The sequence below is a fragment of the Chamaea fasciata genome, unplaced genomic scaffold (genome assembly GCF_029207755.1).
Source record: "Chamaea fasciata isolate MVZ Bird 193981 ecotype frontalis unplaced genomic scaffold, bChaFas1.0.hap1 SCAF_6, whole genome shotgun sequence".
NCBI lineage: Eukaryota > Metazoa > Chordata > Aves > Passeriformes > Sylviidae > Chamaea > Chamaea fasciata.
Window position 1 is genome coordinate 67,239,166 of NW_027094091.1, and position 20,629 is coordinate 67,259,794.

At 39.8% G+C, this 20,629-nt stretch overlaps 1 protein-coding gene across 1 annotated transcript in view; it reads left to right on the forward strand.

Annotated features, from left to right (window-relative positions):
• The window catches only part of ANKRD50 (ankyrin repeat domain containing 50), a 39,752-nt gene that overhangs the window by 3,016 nt on the left and 16,107 nt on the right, over positions 1-20,629 (forward strand). The window contains exon 3 of the mRNA XM_066186679.1: positions 19,383-19,612. Coding sequence (XP_066042776.1) covers positions 19,383-19,612 — 230 coding nt within the window. The remainder of the gene's footprint in view (positions 1-19,382; positions 19,613-20,629) is intronic.

Consider the following 20,629-nt stretch of genomic DNA (forward strand, 5'->3'; position numbering starts at 1 on the left):
CCCCTTAAGAGGTTTGTCAGCTATCTAAGCTGAATGGAAAAGAAATAGATTTTTTTTTTATTAGTGTTCCCTAACAAACCATAGTCTGCTGAGTATGTCGCTGATAATTCTGTTTCTGTGGGGATAAGGATATTTGAAAGGATATATTATATGTATATAGCAGTGTATATTCATAGATATACTTAGAACAATATACAGTCTCGAGCACAGCCTGTGTCAGTGTGTGTCTATTGGTCTTTATTCCTTTGAGTCACAATGAAGGAAAATTCATGAAGGATAAGGCTTGTCTTCATCAACAGAACTTCAGTTGATTGTGTTGCCAGGATAAAACTTCTGTGGAATATTGCTTTAACTGAAATTTTTTTGGTACTATGTAGTGGTGTAACTTTCTGTGGTACTTGAGGGTTTATTGCCTGGTTCCAGTGTAAAATTCCTCTCCTCTGTTTTTTCTTCCCTGATTGCCAGGATTGTGGAGACAAGTACTGAGGTTGAACTGTAGTGCTTGCTGTCATTGTCATGGTGGTGTAAAAGAGCCTTCTAGTTCTGATGGCTGTTGTGTCCTTGCCTGCTGAATAAACAGCATGCATGTCCACATTGTTCTCAGTGTAGTGTCTTAAATAGTCTAAACAGAGACTAGTTCTGGATTTTTTGTTTGCTGCTAAGTGAATATGCAACTTCTAACAGCTATTAGGGTCCTAATTTCTGAGGTATTAAGCCCTCTTAAATTCTCATGAATAAAAACTGGGTGCAATTAAGTGTCTATAAATGGAATAGCAGACTAGCCATCTAGCTTCAGGCAGTCTTCTAAAATCATGAAAGTGGATTAATCTGGTGAGTAAGAGCCTGTTCATGTATAAAAGTATTACAAGGAAATTTTTCTAATTTAGTACAGGCAGGTTCTCAGTTAGAGCTGGAATCCTTCTGTTCTAAAGAACATTTAGAAGATTTCCTTACTGCACAGAACAGGAGCTAGGTAAATATCTTTAGATAAAAATGCAACCTAGAAGTATAAAATATAAGAGATATTTGTTTAGATTGATTTTATTGACATAGGGTTTAATGATGGGCTGGTTTGAGTAGGTCAATATACAGGGTTCTTGGTTTTGTACTGGAGAAATAAAATAGGCACGACATCCAGCAATAGTCTTTTCCTCCTCAAATTTTGCAGCAGTGATTGCGAACTCCCATCATTACACTAAAATACTTATGGGGTAGTAAAACAGCTTCAGTCAGGGAGATTTTTCTTTTCACCCTTCATGTATTCCCTTGCTCCTACTTATCCTGATCCCCTGCTCACAAAAGCAGCTGTGGTGGATGGTCTTCATTCTCCTATCTCAGGATTAAGGGAGAAGAGGTGTTGGGGACAAGGTGCTGTGCTGGGAATACAAGTTTTCAGCACTGTGGCAGGGGACCAGGAGGTGGCTGTTGACAGCGGCACCATGAGCTTGTTCTGCTGGGTGATACAATCTCTGTCCACAAACAAGAGGCACTTGGCAACCCCCATTCCCACCATCAGACACCTCAGTCATTTGTTTAATTGAACCTTTGCTTTGGATAAACCGTGCAAAGAGTGTTTTCACAAAATTACAGTTTAGGGTGTTCCCGTGGTTTCTAAGACTTGCCACTGAGCACTTCAGTCCTCTGCTCCGGTGTGTTTATAGTTTATGTCAAGCGAAAGTTGTTGTGATGTGAAATGAGTTCTAGGAAGACTTACCAGTCAGATGATTGCATCTCTCATTGTGTAAAGGCACTGAAGAGGCACGAAGTGCTTGTCTCAGTGCTCCATCGATTTTTGCCTTATTTTATTTTATTCAGTAGGAGAGAAGAAAAATCTTTCTTTAAAGGGACTGTCAATTTTTTGCTCTGCTTTTCACAGCTGCCTCAGACCCAGCCGTGTATTCATGGCCTAAAATGGAAAGACTTCTCTTCAAAAGTGCTAAACAAGATGATACCACTCTATTTTTGTGCTAATTGTCGTGGAAATAGAAAGAAAAACTTCCCAATGTCTTATAACATGCCAGTTTATAAACAATACAAAGTTTGTTAGTTAGAATAGTGACATGTTTTCCTGAAGGATGTTTCTTAAATAGATTTTTCAACAGTCCTGATGGTCACATGTGCAAGTGATGACCCTCAGACTTAAGACGTTTCTCGCGCTGTTTACATGTCTCCATCTTAAAAACTTCTTATGCATTTATAAGCTTTAAATGCCCTGAAAATTCTTTCAGGCGGATCTTGCAGTTTTGAAGAACCGGAAGGGCTGAATTATACAAATGTCTTTAGCGTTTGGCATTTGTTGCTGCACTGACAGCTGAGAGAAAGAACAGCTACTTACAGCACTTCTCTTATCAGGCACTCAGTGCTGGAGCAGAAAGCAGCTTAAAATGTGAGGGAAAGTGCTGAACCCTCACACTCAGATTTTCAGTGAAAGTAAAGCAGAGGGGAAGGAAAAATATGTTACAGACACCAGAAGTTAAGAAACGATGTGATAAACAAAGAATTTAATTCAAAAGGTCTGTGAGGCTCTTCTTCCCTATTGACACAGAAAAGTTAAATTCTGAATGACCCAAATTTTGCAATGCTGTCTCTAGGGTTGTTTTGGATATGCTGCAGCAGGTTTACGCTCCCAACGATTTGGTAGGAGTACAGGCAGATACCATTATCCAAGGCCATAAGGGCATAGAGGAACTCTGATATAAACTGTGGATAATGCTGAAGTTTGTGTAAACTAGGCTGTAGAAAGGCATTTCCCTTGTGTTCCTGGTTTATGTTTTTGAGACAGAGGAGAGGACACTGAACACCTTCAGACAGAAGGGAAAGGCTTATAATTCCCATGCGTTGTGCTGCTGTTGGGATTCCTGGTGGGAGGCAGAGCTTGCTTCATTCGCAGCCCAGAATGTGGCTGTCACTAGAAGTGTGAGCACAGTTTACTCTGCAGAGTGGATTTGTTTTGTAGCCATTGCTCTTGAGTTTGAAGGATACCCAGGACCAAAGCTCCTGGGACAGAGAATTTAGAGGTGGAAGGTCTTAAATAACATCATGATTTTAAACTTCCACCAAACTCACCTTTAGTGTTATTGGTCTGGTACAAACTTAAACCACACTTGGAATTTTGCTTGGGTATGTTGCTGCAATTAATAAATCACAAAAAAATGGTGGATTTCCAGATCTCCCAGCAGGCTGGTGCAGGTGGAGCTGCTTTGTTCTCACTCACAGGTGAAGTTTTTTTTCCATCCTCTGTCTTTTCAGGGAACTTCAAATCTTGTGAGGCTGTTCACATCCTTATTTCTCACACACTGAATTTGGGTCAGTGATGTCCTAGTGTTTTTTGCTTGTGAAGTATCCTAACATTTTATTATGAAAGTATTTCTCATACAGCTACTTTAATGTAAGAGGGTCTAAGTGATTTTTATCAGGAAAAAGAATGAAGCTGTGAATTCAGATTTCCACTTACTGCATTGCTAAAGTTGCATTCCCGTGCAAGTAGATGTCCCTGATCAGTAGGGACCCAAAAAACCCAGAAATTTAAAAGAAATAAGGCCACAGAACCAAACCAGAAAGAGCTGCTGAACAAATCTATTAAAGAGCTTCACAGAAGTTTTCTCAAGCTGGTGTTAACATCCTTTTTACCAAAAATGAATATAGGGAAGCTGTACCCCAGAGCTTAAGTATCCTTCCTTTTTCAGAAGGGACGCCAGGTTCTATGCATGCTGGTGCTAAATTCAGTGCAGTGGTTCCTTTTGCAGATTCCCAGACTATCACAGCTTTTCTTCTCTTCCTAACTCCTGATCTCTGCGTGCTCAGCAGATTTGCCTTCTGATTTAATGTGACCAATAATGTGAAGTGATGTAAAAAGCCAAGCAATTTTATAGTTCTCTAGAATATGCAAATACCTGCAGACTTGAGTGTAAGAGGTGTGAGAGGTCATGTAAGGTTCTCTGCTGACTGCAAGTTTGAAGCAGGGGTTTATGTTGATTAAATTTGAAAGCTTTGTGTGAGTCACTCCCTTGGACAGCGTTGAAGTGCTGCAGGTCTTGTGCCAATTGCTGTTATCTATGTAAAGTTCCTTCTGCCTGCTTGGAGAACTCCAAAGGATTGAGCCTCTGGTGTTTTGTCTTTGGCAATGTAATGGAAACCTCACAAAGGGCAGAATTCAGAGGAAAAACCTCTGAGTGTCAGCCAGTGCTAACAAGCATTTCCTTCCCCCAGCCCTTCACCTGTATTGCCTTTCCATGTTACTAAGTTGCTTACCTTTTTCTTCTCTCAAGAGTCATGTATCATCAGAAAGTTGCAAATTGTAGGTGATTGGGGGTTTTACTCTTATCTAAATGATACAGGGTAACAAGTTTTATTTTAAGTTCTGGATTCTTTGTCTGGCAATGTAGAAAGAGTGGTTTGTCCAGCAAACCTTCGGTGACTTTTGTCCAGGGACTTACAATCTGCAGCACTGAAATGCATTTTTCCTGCTTAGATGAAGGAAAAGATTTAGACATTGAGTTGTAAATGATAACAGATGAAGAAGATGTTCATTTTTAGAACTTCTTGTACCATCTTTGAAGTTAGTAATATAATTAAAAATCATAATGGATTGTGTAGGCTTTATTGAACAATTAACTAGTGAGCTTTTTGCTGGTTTGGAGTAGCTTGTTTTTAATTGCAAAAATTTGAGTGCATTTTGGAGTAAAATTGAGATGAATTAGGGGTATCCTGACTTTAATGGGTTTTGATATTGCAGCCTACAAACCTGGGAGTTTTCCTTGCTAGTGAATTAACCATGGTATGTGCTTCTACTGCAGTTTGCGGCACCCAAGTTCTGAGACTGCTGTGAAAAGGTGGGAGGCAGCACTTTGGAAGCAGTTAAAGATACCTGAGCTTGGGCTACTGGACAGCCAAGAGCTGCTGGGATTTCCATCAATTTACTCTAGAAGACATTAGTAATTCAGTATTAATCTTTTATGGATGATAAATGACTCAGTTTTTCTCACCCAGGTCTCAGACTGTCTGGGAGTGATCTACCTCATTTTCTCTCATCTACTTTCTTCTGGAAAGGGCTGCTACAGAATCTTTCCCTCTGCTTCCAGAGCTTCAGTACAATCTTAGGAGCTGTAACTCTCCAGTGGTTGCAATAAGGGTGTGAATTTATAGACTTTATCAGACTCTCTTAATTTTATACAGCTCTAAATTGTAGAAACAAAGGCAAGGACTAACTGTATCCTGTTTCATGCAAAAAAAGATCTGAATGTATAATAAATTAATTTACAAGACCCTTTAAAGAAGAAAGCTGTTAATAAACCTCCAGTGGTTTTGTTATACATTTACCACATGTAAAGTTCAAATGTGCAATTGACTGAGTTGAACCTTGAGGAGGTTGGAAGGGGAGCTCAGAAAAATCAAGTCCAGCATTTCCTTCACCAGACAGAAAAAACTGAAGATGCTGGCTTCATCTGCTCTTGTGCCTCACAGTTCTTCTAGGAAAACAAAAAAAATCCATATGTTACCCTGAGTTGTTTTTTTCTTGCTATAATCCAAGTTTTTCACTACTTAGGGTGTTCTCCAGAGACATGGAGAACAAATTCTTTCTTTCCTTTTTGGGACAGCCTTTTACATCTTTGAATATAGCTTTCTTCTCGTTCATCTCAACCTGAAATTAAATAATTCATTCTGCTGTTGTGTCCTCAGAGGTCACACCTAAGAATGTGGCATTAAAAAATTCCTTACCTAAATAAAAGGGTCCAGTTTCTAAAGGGAATTTTTCTTACCAATGTTGTAGATGTGTAAATAGGCAACCTTCTACTTCTGTACTTTCCCAGATTTTTGTCCATTCCTACGTCTTTCACTTATGCTTGACTAGAATCCTGAAGCTAGTTGGACCGTAGCCCAGAAGAGCTTGATCTGATAGAAGACTGAATTCTCGTTTTAGTAGGAGTTTTCAGTTAAAAGCAATCTCATTACAGTTAAAATCAAGTCATTTTGTTTATCTGTGATTTATTTAATACTCAAAAATGATGGAGACAAGATACCAACTGAAAATCATAACAGTTTATGGGTGAGATGAGAAACTGTTTCTGTAAGAGCATGCTGCAATAGGTTAAAAAGAATCTGCCAACTCAGCCTGGCTTTCTAGTGGAGTTTCAGGAGGTAATTTGCTTTGGTGAGAGCATCTTGAATTTGCTCTTGTGAGAGTATCTTGACTCTGCTGGAGCTTCTGAGTTCGTGTATGTAACTGGGCCTTTAGACTTTTAACTGCTGCTGCTGGGTTTCATAGGAAATTCTGTGTTCTGCTGTTCTCCAGACCATTAGAACCGTTGAGCACTGCCTGAAGCTTAAGTACTTTGTGGCATGTTTCTCTTTAGGCTTTTCCCTTAAATCTGTGGAGTTAACGGGTCACCTAGCAGCAGTCAGTGTTTCTGCAAGAGCAAGCTGTATGTTCCTCTTTCATTGTATGGAAGCACAGCCTACAGACTGAACATAATACCGTTTAAGGTTTTAACCTTTTCAGATTAAATTACCATAAGAAAGTTTCCCCAAGGCATTTTAATAATGACAACTTACATAGACCTTTTTGTCTTCTACTTCTATAGGCATTAACATTTTGGCTTTAATCAATGTGGCTCAGGCTTAAACCTTACAGGTTTTCCTATAAGCTGTTTAGTTAGATGGACCTTCATAGCAATTCTCACTTGTTAATTATTTCCTTTCCCTTCAGTTTTCTGTGCACATGTTCGTAGCTTGTGCAAGGGTTTAGGTTTCTTTTCCTTTCTTCTTTTTCAATGAAAAAATGAAAGGGATTTGGCGGATTGTGAAGCAGAAAGGGTGTAGTGTGTCTTATATACTGGGAGAAGATAGTATTGAAATCTTGCCTCCTGAAAGCAATGACTTGAAGAGGTTTCAGTTTCTTGAGTGTGATGATACGTACAGTATGCTGGGAGTGGTGAAAAATCTTCTGTCTTTGTCCAGGAGCAGGAGTGTTTTCAACAAAAAGACACTTTGTGGTTGAAGAATGACTGTTGAAAAAGAAATTATCAGGCAAAAAAGGCATGAAAATAATTACTTTGACCCAAGGGTTGAGTTGTACAGTAGTGTTCAAAGGTATTGCAGAGGAGGTGCCAGAAAGAGTGGATGTGAGTAGGTTCCTGGTCTGCTTGTTGCCATCAGAATGTGATAAGGTAGCATGAAAAAATAACTGAAAACGAGATCATGAGAAGAAGGCAACTGAGGAAATTCGCTTGCTATCAAATTCCCCTCCCTGTCACATGTTTGCAGATAACCTTCATGAAAAATGGGGGCCATGCAGGTAGGAGGCCATCAGACTTTTTGGCTCAGTTGTGGATGCTGCTGTTGGAATTGATGGGAGTGAGAGGAAGGATGGAATAAAGGACCATATGTGAGTGGACTTTGAGTCCACAGACCACCAGCAGTGTCTTTTCCTTGTTTATTTTTTTTTTTTTCTTTGTCATGTCCTAGTAAGAGCTGGTAGAGCTTATGTGGAGAAGGGGAGGTGGGCATCTGGCTGTGCATAGATGCAAGTCATGTGCTTCATATCTGTGATATCTTAGAACATGAGAGGAGAAAGGGACCCTGGCAGCACCTTATTTAAGGTTATTTGCAGCATCATGGAGTTGTCCTGGAAGAAGGAGAGCACAGTTCAGAAGTTCTAGGTTGGTTAAGAAAATACCAGCAGTTTAGAGATGACAGTAACAGGCAGGTAGGAATGAACCTCAGGAGGGAAAACTGTTAAGAATGGGATTACAGTATTAGAGTAGTTAATGACCAAGTCTTGCTTTAACTACATCAGCTCTCCTGTAGTGATACTGAGCTTGATAGACTAAGCTGTCTACCCTATTTTTACGCTTTCCTGGAGTAGAGTTCGGCAGGACATTAGGAAACAAAGCTCAGTTTGTAGGTATAGTGAAGCTGGTTCATGATAAGAGAAATTGTGTCCTATAGGATTTTGAATTATCCTAAATGATCAAAGTCTAACAGGTGGAAACTTCAGCAGCCAACAGCACAGCACCAAATCATTCTGTGTTTCTATACCTTTTTTGTTAGTACCTTATTTCATTTAAAATTGTGGTTTTCATCCACGGTAAGCAATTTGTGTACAAATAATTGGAGGGGAGGAAGATGTAGTTTCTGTCACTTGTTCTGTTGTAGCTAAGGCTAATAAAGATGAGGGTACAAAATCAGTTCCAAGGCTAAATGCATCAGTGCTGTAAGATTATAGATTCAGATCTACACAGTGCTAACCTAACAGTGTTCTTTGGGAGTAAATTATGGCAACAGCACAGAAAGCATCCATTGGAGCTTTACAGGCAAAACAAAGAAACTATATCTGCTTGGGGCTGGGGATGAAAAAACCCAAACCACAAGGTAACTGATAAGGCCCCAAAGGGATGCATGAAGAACATATGCTCATTGTACTTTGGGTAGTATGGGAGAATAATTTTGAAGGGGATACATGAAAGCTGTTCCATCTGTTGCCTCTTCAACTAAGTGCAATAAACATTAGGACAGTCCATTTTACTGAGGTGGAATACAAGATGGATAAAGATATGTGATAACACAAACAGAGTAGGAAAGCTGTCTTGAGTGTGCTTGACTAAGAAGGTAAATTCTCAACAGCTTTTCATCTGGTATTTGTGCAGAGGATTTTCTCAAAATTAAGTTGGACAGTATAATCCTGCAATCAGTTCAGCAGTGGAAGTGTGGGGTGCCTTTTGATGGTGTGCAGGACATGACACAGGCAGGTGTGGGACAACTTGATGAGGGAATGATCAAGATTTTAAAATGCCTGTTGATGTATAGCCTGGTTCTTCCAGGCTGGCAGTTCAGGAGCCCCCTGTTCTGAAGGAACAGCTTACTGCTGAAACAGCTGCTGCAGCTGCTCTTCTGCCAGCTTCCCAGTCAGTAATGTTGGGGTTTTTCCCCTTTGGAATGCATAGGAAAAGTCTAACTAATTTGGGCATTGTCAGACTGAACTGCAATAATGATGGTGGCTCTTTTATTGTGTGTATTAATCTACTGTATTCTGTTTTATGGTCATGGATAATAGAACATAGTAAACTAGCATATAGCTTGACAACGGCCACACAATTGAATTTATTCAGTGCTGTCTTCTACCTGCCTCATCTGGGAGTTTTTAGGTTTCTTTTTGTGCTTAGCGTTTCTCTCATGCCAGCAAATACAAACATATACCTGGAAAGAAAGATCTGTTCCTTCAGATGGGTTTATGCACTGCATAAATAGAAGCAGAAGAAAGAAAGGGATTTTTGTCTCTCTCCAAAACATAGAATAATGGCTCTAAAGCTACAAGAATTTCAGCTCTGTTGTGTACTAATGGGTTCAGATAACACAGCTTACAGAAGTTACATTTTTGTTTAACAAAGAAATATTACTTTTGCTATGACTAGGAAATCAGGTAGTTAAATAGGAAAGCTGAATAGACTGAATGTATGTGTGTGTGTATATATATATTTCTTTTGCTGTACCTTTGATTTCATAAACTATTTAAAACTAACCTTGTCATACTAATACATTCTGTTGCATATATAAACTTGTTCATTTTCTTATTGTGGTGCCCCACTCTTACAAGTTGCATTTCAACCACAGACTTTTGAATATGTGCATAGTAAGTTATTATCCTGACTTTACACGTATGGAAAATAAGGTGCAGTATAGGCAATTCTCTCATTTCTACTAATGGTAGTTTTCGGTGAGTCTGATTTGGTGCTTTCATCTCTTGCATTTGGCGTAAAGTGTACGTTCTTTGGCACCTCCTACTTTTTTAAAAAAAGAGAGAGATGGATATGCAGGAAAAAATACCATTCAGAACTTAACTGATGCTTAATAGATAGAAAAACATTGATTTTTGACCCTAAGTAAAGAGCTTTAAAGCAAAACCTGGTGGATGATAAATTCCAGGAATAAATCTAAGTAGCAGCAACTTAGACAACAGCTCAAAAACTGGGGATGGAGGAGGGGAAATAGGCTTAGTCATGTAGGTCATGGGACAGACAAGAAGATAAGTCAGGGAGTAATCAAATGCCTTAGGTGTCTTTATACTAATGGAAAAAAGGTAAGGGGTGAACAAGCAGAACTGGAAATTTTAGTGTACAGTCAAGATTGAGTTCAGTGCTCCAAAAGATCTGTCAGGATAACTTGTATAACAGGTATGCGTTAAAAAAAGTAGCTTGTTTTGTACATAATATGCTTGCTTGTAAATCTAGAATAAAGTAAAGAAATTAAAGCCACTGGAAAATCTGAATAAAATACATATATCATGTGTGGTGAAAGCACTACTTGTGAGATTTCTATTTCAGAGTTTGTTGGTAAGCCTGATCTTTCATGGACTGTAAATCAAACCACCTACCAACTACCTATCAGACCACCTTGTGTGTCTAAGAGTTTACCTACTTTGTCCAAGTAGAGCTCTTGGGAACTAAGAGAGATTCCCACGCCTCAAAACCGTGTCTTTTGTAAAGTTACAAGTGCTTTACCCTAAAAGCAGCAAGCTCGAGTAAGCTAAGCTGCTTTAAGGTGACAAATGGCATTAATCATGGCATAGAATTTGGATGATAATGTCTGCACAGTTAAAAATTTGAATAACAAATAGGAGATAAACATCAGCTGGTAAGGCATGATACAAGCAGGAGTCTGCCAGTGACCATACTTCTGATGTCAAAGAGGAGAGAATAGCTAGTGGGGAGACATAAATTAGCTTCAGTCAGATTGGAAAAAAATCAGCTGAGGAAATGAAAGAAATCTTTTGGATGCAGTGACTATGAAATTATCTTAAATGCATGTGTTGGGTTAATGGCTGGACTCAAAGGTCTTTTCCACCCTAAATGATTCTATGATGCTTTGCTTAGAAGGGGAGGAGGAAGAAAGACAAACTAAAAGATGGAGATGTTCACCATCTCAGAGGATTTGTAAGATCTGGTGAAGACAAGTATAATGAAAGAAAGGAATTGGCTGGGAGGAGCACTGAGGTCTCAAAGCATTATACTAAATGTCTAGTTCAGTGAAACTGAGCTCCTTGTCACTCACGTGCTAAACTCTAGCAGGAAGGTGGGAGAAAGGAAGTAGAGCAGCCACTACATGTGAAAGTGAAAGAGTAATGTAAAAATGAGAGCAAGACTACAAGTTCAAGGTGCATTAATCATGCTTCCTGTGAAGTGTTTTTTACAAGAAGTAACTCCATATATATGTTAGCAGGAAAAAGACAATATCCACCAAGTGTTGGTGTGCTACTCCTTGGGGAGGAAAAACTGATAGCAGTAGGAAAGCTAAAATTTAAATGCTCGTGTATATTGCCCTTTCTTTAAAAACAGTCATTTTGCAGTCAGCTAACATAATTAAAAGCAGCGAGAAACAGGTAAGATCAAAGAAAAACAGGCCAAAAACCTCAGACATAGAATAGGTGAGATGTTATCAGGAATGCTGAAAATTCAGAGTTGGAAGAAAATTTTCTGTATTTAGTGCCTTGATTTAAAGGGATATAAAAGGCGTGGGGAATTAAAAGTGTGTCCGTCGAGATGAAAAATGCCGGAAGAAATAATCAGACAAACTATTTGCAAGCAGCTGGGAGATAACAAAGAGGTGAAAAACAACTAACATGGTATGACATAGTTTTGTTTTGATAAATTTAATCTAATGGCTGTTTGGAAGAGTCACAGGACTTGTGGATAAGGGATAACCATAAATGCCATCTTGATGGCAGGAAGGCTTTGCTTGCATGAGACTGATGCAGACAGGCCATGTGCAAGGCAGAACTATATTTGGCTACATGGAATAAGAGATTAGTAACTGTACTTAATGATCAAAACTCCACTTTCAAACTGACACAGCATGTCATGTTGGTTTCATAGGGGTCTGTCCTGTGTTTTTTTTCTTTTCAGCCTGTTCCTTAATTCTGTCAGCTGACTGGAGGGAAATGGTTAAAAATTTTTGGGTACTACTGCCTTCCTTGTAACGACCCTGGTGTTATCTGTGGGGCAGAAGTTATAGGGCAGGAAGTACAAGGTTTGAATTGCAGGAAAGCAGGTAAAGGTTAGACACACGAAGGGAAGGAGAGAACTTCCCAGTTCCAAGAACACTGAAGCATTGGAATGGATTGGTATGGGGAGACAGTATTGATTGGTGGAAATCTTCAGGAATGCCTAGTCTTGTATCTCAGGGATGACAGATGTTGAGCTGATCCTGCTGTAGGTGGGGAAGTGGGTTTGGTGACCTCTCCATCACTGTAAAACAGAACTGTGAGAGTTTGTGTAGAGTACATGGCCTTTTTTTTATATTACATGTTTGGGGAAAATTTTTTCATTGTCTTGTGTACTCTCCCCCTCTTTGCCTTTAGGGACACTGATTTTTGTTTGTCAGACTTGGGAATAATATAGAATATGTTTTATATGTTAGCACATACGGCAAGTGTATTCCATTTAAAATACAGTCAGCCTGCTCCTGGTAGCAGTTGTGAATGGTTTTCAGCCACAGTCCTCTGTCCTTTATAATAGCCAAGTTGTTTGCAAACTGTTCTAGGCAGTCCACTGTTACACCAAAATATTTGCTCTTAAGGCTTCTGTTTTCCGAGGTTTCAAGTAAATCCACAAGTGGATCCACTGGGGGTGCTTTGTAGCCAAAAATTACCTCTGTATTTGTGTGAGCCGGTAGGAGGGCTCTAATCAGTACCCAGCGTCCAGCATGGCCTGTTTCTGTGGGACCAGTGGCGCTGGTTCCACCATAAACTCTGCTTTTGTCTGGCCCCATGCCCTAGAGCTGGCTTTTGTGCTCTCCTGGTGGGGCTGCGAGTCTGCCTTACAATTGCAGATAAAATCCAGGTTGCTACAAGACATTGCAAAATCAGGTATTGAGTTGCACAAGACTTGCCTGCTGTTTCTAATTCACCCCTTCTAAAAAGGCCAGACCCTTGATTTACATCTGTGTACTTCACCTAGAGCTTTCCCAATAGGTGATTCTCAGGGTGGGTTTTGTTTTGTTTTTTTCTCTTCTGCTTTCTGCCCCTTACTTCATAAGATTATCCATGGTTGGGTAGAAGTGTTTGAGCCAGTTTGTCTTCCTGTGCAGCCTGCAAATAAATAATTTACTAGAAACAATAATCTGTATTATACTGTAGCCCAGGAGTGTGCCTTAATTCCAATATTTCACTTAGTCAGAAAGTCATAATCAGCTGCAGTGCACTTTATCTTGTTGAGAAAGTACAGAACAAGTACCTCGATAACCAGATCAGATCTGTCAGTGTGTACACAGGTGTGCACACATCCAACTGGGTCACTTCACTTTTGCCTTATGGGTTACATTTTGCAGCTTTTTAAAGTGTGGAATTGTTCCGTGCTTCACAGCCTTTGTATTTCATAAATATTGCCAGTTAGTTAAGGGTCCCATGTGTCTGGTTTTCTGGATGTTATTACCAGTATGAGCAGCTGGGCAATTACTAAGAAGGAAAGGCCTGTATTCCACATGTATATAGTGCCAAGAATTGGGGTGGTGATATACAGAAAGCAGCCTATTGATTTGATCATTAATTTCCCTTTTAATCATTAGCCAGAATGCATTATAAGGCAGGTAAAGTAAGTCATGTTTACTGTAAGTCATCCATAAGACGTAAATGCCTTGTCACAGGACAAAATAAAACACACTCCTCTACAAACAGTGCTACAAGCAATTTGTAAAGATGCTCTGGTTTTTCTTTCTGTTTGAATACAGCTGCTAAAAGTACTTGGAAAAAGAGTAATATTTCATCAGCTGAACAGCAGGAATTGTCAATTTTACTAGAAGTTAAATTCACCTTTTCTTTTTTTATTGTGACCTGCGCCCCAAATGCAGTTTGGAAAACAAAAGAGAAAAATGCAGCAATTGGTGTAAGTCTGTCTTCGCTGAAGCTTCTAACAGTCTTTAACAGCTTTATCTTCTCTGGCTCCATGCTTTTAAATGCAAATTGAGGACTGGGGGTGGTGGGGACAGACAGCTTTAATGGATTATGCTCCCTGCTAACCAACCCCTGGACTATTACGATATACAAATGAACATGTGTCTGTAAGCATATGGGAAGCAAGCTCTGTTGTTTGCTGTCACTTGTGGGAATTTTTCAAGAAGAGATGGTTAAAAAATACCTGGAGTTCAGCATTTTGTTTTCTGTTCTCAGGCATTTAGAACCTCCTACGTTTACTCCATGAGCAGTGGAAGTAGTGACAACCCTGTTGTATAGATCTGTGCCCTTGGGTACCTCTGTCCTTAGGTATCCTGCGGTGGCCTGAGCTCCCCTCTGCAGTGTCTGTACAACGTAATTCCTTCCCCTTGCCCTGGTATGCAGCTCCTCCAGCTCTTGAGTGCCCTACAGAGCCTTCTCCTTCCTTCCCTGCTTGTTCCCCAGCTGTGGGCTGAGGACAGCGGAGCTTCTGCCGCATCCCATCCAGAGCTGGAAGAGTCAGCAGCATCAGGTTTCCCCTCAGCGGTTAGGATTGTTGCTGGGTCTCAGCGTGTGAATTTTTTTAGGCAAAAATCCTGCTGCTTCTTGTGTTGCTGGCAAAAATTACTACAACATTATGTAAATATAGTTGGCTTATTTACAGTCTCACTGTGCACTTCGTTTTCCGTATTTGCCGATACCACATAAATGGAAATAAGTGTCTTAAAAATTACACTGTAAAGGGATATGATAGATCATGTTGCAAACCACTTACAAGAAGGAAGATGCCTGTTTGTTTTTTGGAAGATTGAGATGAACACTTGGAGAATTATTTTGTTATACACTAGGTATTGTTAAACTCTTTATATATAAATACATGCACAGAAAGGCATCGATCCAATGCATAGACAGGCATATTCCTGATCGATATGCAGGGTTTAGGAATATGGCAAATAGCTGGGGAGTTTCCTCAAGGACTCTGGTGTAGAAACATGTGGGAAAAGGAGGAGGAGGCTATTTGTGGAATAACAATGTTGTCCGCTTTTTTATGAACCTTCTCTGGAAAGAACAGAGTTTGTAAATTCCTCATGCAGACCTCTGGGATGCTGCTTCTCTGGAATACAAGTTGGAAATACTGAGATATAACCTCATGGGAGGTGTCTCAAAAAGTTGTTTGTTAAAGCATTGTTACACTGTTTAGAAAAAAGTAAGAGCTCAGTAGTAGTAGTACGGCAGATTTCCAAATATGTCATTTCCGTCATGAAATTTGAAATGTGTCATGCTTTGCTAAAAGTAGCAGCACTTGGAGTCTGACAAGTAGTGGTTGTGTTTTTCTTTGGGTTTGTTTTTTTTTTTCCCCTGCTACTTCTGGCCTGCTTAGGAGATGATTTTTATACACTTGTTCTGTGTGTTTTTCAGTAGTGAATGCTGGCAGCTGGGCAGGGAAATGGGAGCCCTTTTAGGAAGCTACACTCCCAATTTAAGTGGGACATAGCTGAATTTTTATATCCATCAGAGACATTCAAATACGAAGAACACATTATGATTTCTTTCACCCCTAGAGCCACTCATTAATTGCTATTTGGCAATGTGTTTGCTTTATTCTTATTTTTTCTTTTTTAAATAAGTACGTGCACTCCACTGTGACTCTTTTCAGCCTTTGTGGACACTGCTCTCTTTCTACTCTGTTCTGTTGTGTCTTTTGTATTTTGTGGATCCCATCTAAAAATCTCAAGGACAACCATAAGCAGAACTTCAGCATAGCCTGTATATATTCCTTCCATGTGTGGAAAATCATGTTTGCATGGATTCAGTCAACTCAGTAGCAATCCTGAAGAATTCTGTGGGATGGCTCATTGTTCTGTGGAGTTCTGATTTGCTGCAGAGCATGTAAAACATCTTTGGTCCGCATAAGTAAGTCCTTAGATTGCCATTAAAATGAATTCCATCATTTAAAATACCTAATGGTGGTGTTTTCTCTGGAGATTCTGTGCTTTTACTGACTAGTTAACTTGGTTGTTTTTAATGATGACCACTTTTATATCTGTATTAAATATAAAAGTTATAATGATAAGGCTGTTACCCTTTCAGAAGGTAAAGAAAATCAACTTCCAATCTTTTGAGAGGCACTCTGCAATTAAGCAATCTGTTACAACAATCTGTAGATGAATCACCCTTGAGGGAAGTGCTTTAAAGACATTGTTAATTCCGTGTTGATTTATGTTATTTTCCCGTGTAATCAAGAAATGGTAGGGGAGTGGAATTACTAGGTCACATTATGGAGGCGAACACAAACTCACAGGATGCTGTAGGTTGGAAAAGACCTTTGAGATCGTTGACCCAGTGCTGCCAAGTCCACCACTAAGCCACGTCTTGGGAGAAGGGCCTGACTTAGTGAGGGTTCACTCAGTGCCCCCGTCCAGAGCAGCGATAAAGATACCAAACAGAGCTGGCCCCAGGACTGAGCCCAGGCAGTGCCGCCTGTGACCTGTCCCCAGCTGGGTTGAGCTCCCCTCCCCACCTCTCTAGACTCCACCATCAAGCCAGTTTGTCCAGGAGGGTGGTGTGGGAAATGCTGGCAGAGGCTTTACTGAAGTCCAGGTAAACAACATCCACAGCCTGCCCCTCATCCACTGAGCAGGTCACCCTGCCATAGGAGGAGATCAGGTTGGTCAGGCAGGACCTGCCTTTCATAACCCCGTGCTGTCTGGGGCTGATCCCCTGGCTGTCACATAATGTGAGTTCTGGCAAATGAGCTCAGCACTTCCCAAAAAGTTTCACTATTATGTTCCTTGGCATCGGCTGTGAACTCGTGATGTAAAGTGTCTCGGAAGAGCAGAATTTTATCAAACAGTTTCAAAGGGCACTTAAAGAGAAAGCCTGATCAATATCTTGTTAATGCCACACTTTTATTAATATTGCTCTAGGCTGGGGGAAGTCATTGTGCCTCATTTCTTATGTGCATATATTTTTCCTAGTGGAATTTAAATTATGTTAAGATTCAGAAATACAAGTATTGTGAAGTGGAAGGAAGCAGAGCACAGGGAGACAAGGGGCTGTGGAATAGCATTTTGTGGAGCAGCTTCAATATGCTGGGACTCATCTGCCTGGGAAAAAATAGCTCAGAGAGGCTGTGGTAAAAATGGCTTAGATAGGGGTAATATGACATTACTGCTCATTGTCCCTTCCAGTCAGAAGTTGAAGGATATCAAATGGAACAAGGACATTTTGGTTTTTAAGCTACAAAAGGAAGGGTTATTTCATGCAGTGTGTAGCTAAGCTGCAGACAGCCTTGCTGTTGTTGATGCCAGAGCCTTAAACCAGTTCATACAGGACTTGGACAGACCTGTGGAAGTGTGGTCAGTTAAGGGATGTTAAATGCAAAGACTGAATCTCATAAAGTCCCTGGAAGCAGTGACTGCTGAGAATACTGGTAAAATTTGGTCTTCTAGTGCTTGCCCAGTGCTTACATTATTCCTTAGACATCTGCTTCCAGCCCTGTTTGGAGGCAGTGTGATTTGGGAATCTTTCCCAGACATGACTGTTCGCTTTTCTTGGTGGTGTTCCCAACAGGTAAAAAACTGACACAAGAATGCTTCTGGATGCTCCTAAGGTATTTCCCAGGCATTTTGTTAGATTTTAAGTGAGATTTTTAATTTAAGATAACCATTACCATTTCTTCATATCTCATGGTAACATTCATTCTGAAAAAGTAATTTCATATGGAGAACTATGTGAGAAGAAAATTAGTTTTGATAGGGAAAGAAATGTTGCAGGAAAAATGGCTTGACACAAATAGCTGAGGGGGCAAGGCAGCATTGTGGTGGGGGAAGGGGTGGAAAATGTGGTCATTTCCAACTGCCTCCTTTCATTGTGGGATTGGCATCAATTGGGAAAGTAATTTTAACCTCATGGCTACTTTAATTTCCTGTTCTGTAATTTGGTAGCTGCTTAACTTCCCAGCTTACTGAGCAGTGATTTCAGTTGTAGGTCAGGCATCCTCTGAAGGAGTACCTAGCTGGGGAACTACCAAAGAGTTCAAGAAGTCTTGTGCTTCTGAAAAAAAAAGGGGGGGGGGAATGTCATGTTTTAAAATCCATGTAATACTGAACATTTTCAGATCACAAATATCCTGTATTTCCTTTTTAAACCTGAGGAAATTTCCCCCCTAGTCTGTTCTGCTAGGTTCTGCTGTTACTGTCAGACATGAAGAGTGCACCATTGTTTCCATTTTGCTTTTTTCTCAGTCAGAAAACCAGAAAATAACAAGCCTCCCCCTAAAAAGGCTTATGAATAATTTCTGAAATGGGTTAAATTCTTGCATTAACAGGCAAGATTTTCCTATATTCCCATTTGAATGCTTGGTAGGTAATAATGTGTTGACCAAAGTTTTCTGAAGGTAAATTTGTTCAGTAAAATAAATGAAAAAAGGTTATTATGGTCTTGAGTAAAACAAAAAATACTTAAAATGGGTATGCCTTCTGGACATGTGCTAACAGCAAATTTACAAGAGAGTAAACTGTCAGATATGTATTTTTCTCACCTCGTTTCATTTTCCAAAACCTTGTACTATAAAGTCAAAGTTTACTTGCCAAGTGTATTTAAAGATAATTTAGTCAGTGAAACTTCCAGGCCTAAATCACTATGAAATAGTTTCCCAAAAAACAGTAGTGTAGTGTGGAAATACTGAATAGATGCATGATTTAAATAGGGCTTTTTAAAGATACGTGTAAATGCAGTTAGGTATATTTTTAAGAACCACGTGCTAAAGAGACCAACAGTAGATGCAAATTTGAAATTTTTAGCCACACAATCAGATGCGTTGTTAGAGGTGCATCCTGAGGATGCAGATAATCCTTTCCCAGTAACAGGAGCTTGGCAACTTCAGTATAAATAAAAGCTAATACATCAAAGTCACTACCAAATGCCTCAGTCTGCTATTAATTTGCATTTTATTTGTGAAGGTATGGCAGAAGTTCTGTTCTTTGTAATAGCGTTATTCATTCAGACTTGAACTCTTTCAACTTTGATATTTCATGTGTCTTTTAGATTTTTGTTTCATGACCAGCTATTGTTCACTATTAGTTTCTGATAGGCAGTAGCAACAGCTTTGTCAGAGACAACAGTAGTGAAGTTCTTAAGCCTTAGGCCAAGTATCTTCTTAGTGAAGCAACATTTTTCCAAGTCTTCTAATTAGCCTTGAACACTGTGACATAATTTTAAAATATTGTTATAAATTAAAAGTTTGTGAAAAAGTAATGGTGCCTAAACAAGAATTACATCACTGCCTGTTCAAAGTATTTCTTCTAGTTTAGTCTACTTCAATATTTTCCATGGTAACTATTTAAAAAGTAACTTTGCATTTTTATGTTGACCGTAGCTTCATCTTACATGCCTGTATGAGAGTCAATGTATTGTTATATGCATCTAAAATACGGAATTTGTGTCGTGTTCCTTCCAGGTGCATTCTGCTCCCTCTCTTGGGAATGAAGCCCCCTCAGCAGAGCCTCTTCATGCTGGTGGATTCGGTGGACGAGGGCTGTAATGTTTCCGAGGGTGAACAGACCTCCACGAGTTTATCTGGGACGATAGCAGAAATCTTAGCCAGCCACTTCGAGTTCTTCCCCCCCTGGCTGCTCCTCCTGTGTTCTGCCCGCAAGCAGAGTAAAGCTGTTACAAAAATGTTTACAGGTGAGCACAGGAATTGTTTGGGACCTCTGCCTAGGACGTTGTATTTACCAGGCCCTGGGGATGGTGGAAAGCGCTGCTGTAGGTTTAGTTCTAAAAAATGACAAAAGCAAAAATAGCAATCCTCAAAAACCACACATCCCTGTTTCCCAAGGACTATGGAAAGCTTAAATCAGCCAAGCATTTTAGAGTTAAATTTTGTCTTTGCAAAGCATCCATGTTCTCTTCAGTATTTTAAATTTTCCTCTTGCCTTGCTCATTTTACAGTGCTTCAAACAGCGTAGGTAATGTGTAGGTGCAAAAGTATTTTAGCTGCATACACCCATTCCTTACAACCTCAGAAGGTTTTCCTTTCATCTCCCATTAAAATCTCTCCCTGTGTTTGCAGAAAGTGGGTAATAATCTCTGAAGGTGAAATTGGAGAGAGGAACAATGTAGATGTGGATTCTTGGACTGTGCTTCTGGCAAAGGTTGCACAGTAAAAAAAAAATTTACAGCTTCTTCATCCAGGCTTTACTGTGTCATGAGAACGTTTCTTCACTGTAATGACATTGTTACTGGAAGTTCTCTGAAATTTAATAAAAGGCAATATCTGGACTGGATTCCAGGCCTGTGTATAAAGCCTGTGTGTATTAAGGACATAATTAGGACAAAAATGTGATTATAGAACTTAGACCCATAGGCTTGCTCGTTTCCACAGTGGCAGAAGGTCAATGGGATAATTGCCTTTTGGAATGAAGTACTGTATTAAGCAGTGGCAGACATGAAGACTGGTATTTGGAAGTATGTGACAACTAAAAGAAACTTTGGGGTAGCTTCACAGGCTTCCTTCAGGCATTCATATGGAATAGTTTTGTCAAAGTTTGGCTGATTAGATATGTTGTTATTGCCAAAAAACAGACAAGACTTTCTCACAGCAGTCCTATTTCCTTTCAATTGAATCGTAGTGTTTCAGACGAGCCCTAAAAAATTGCGGTTGTCTTCTAAGTATATTTCCAGATGGAATTCCTGACAGGAAAA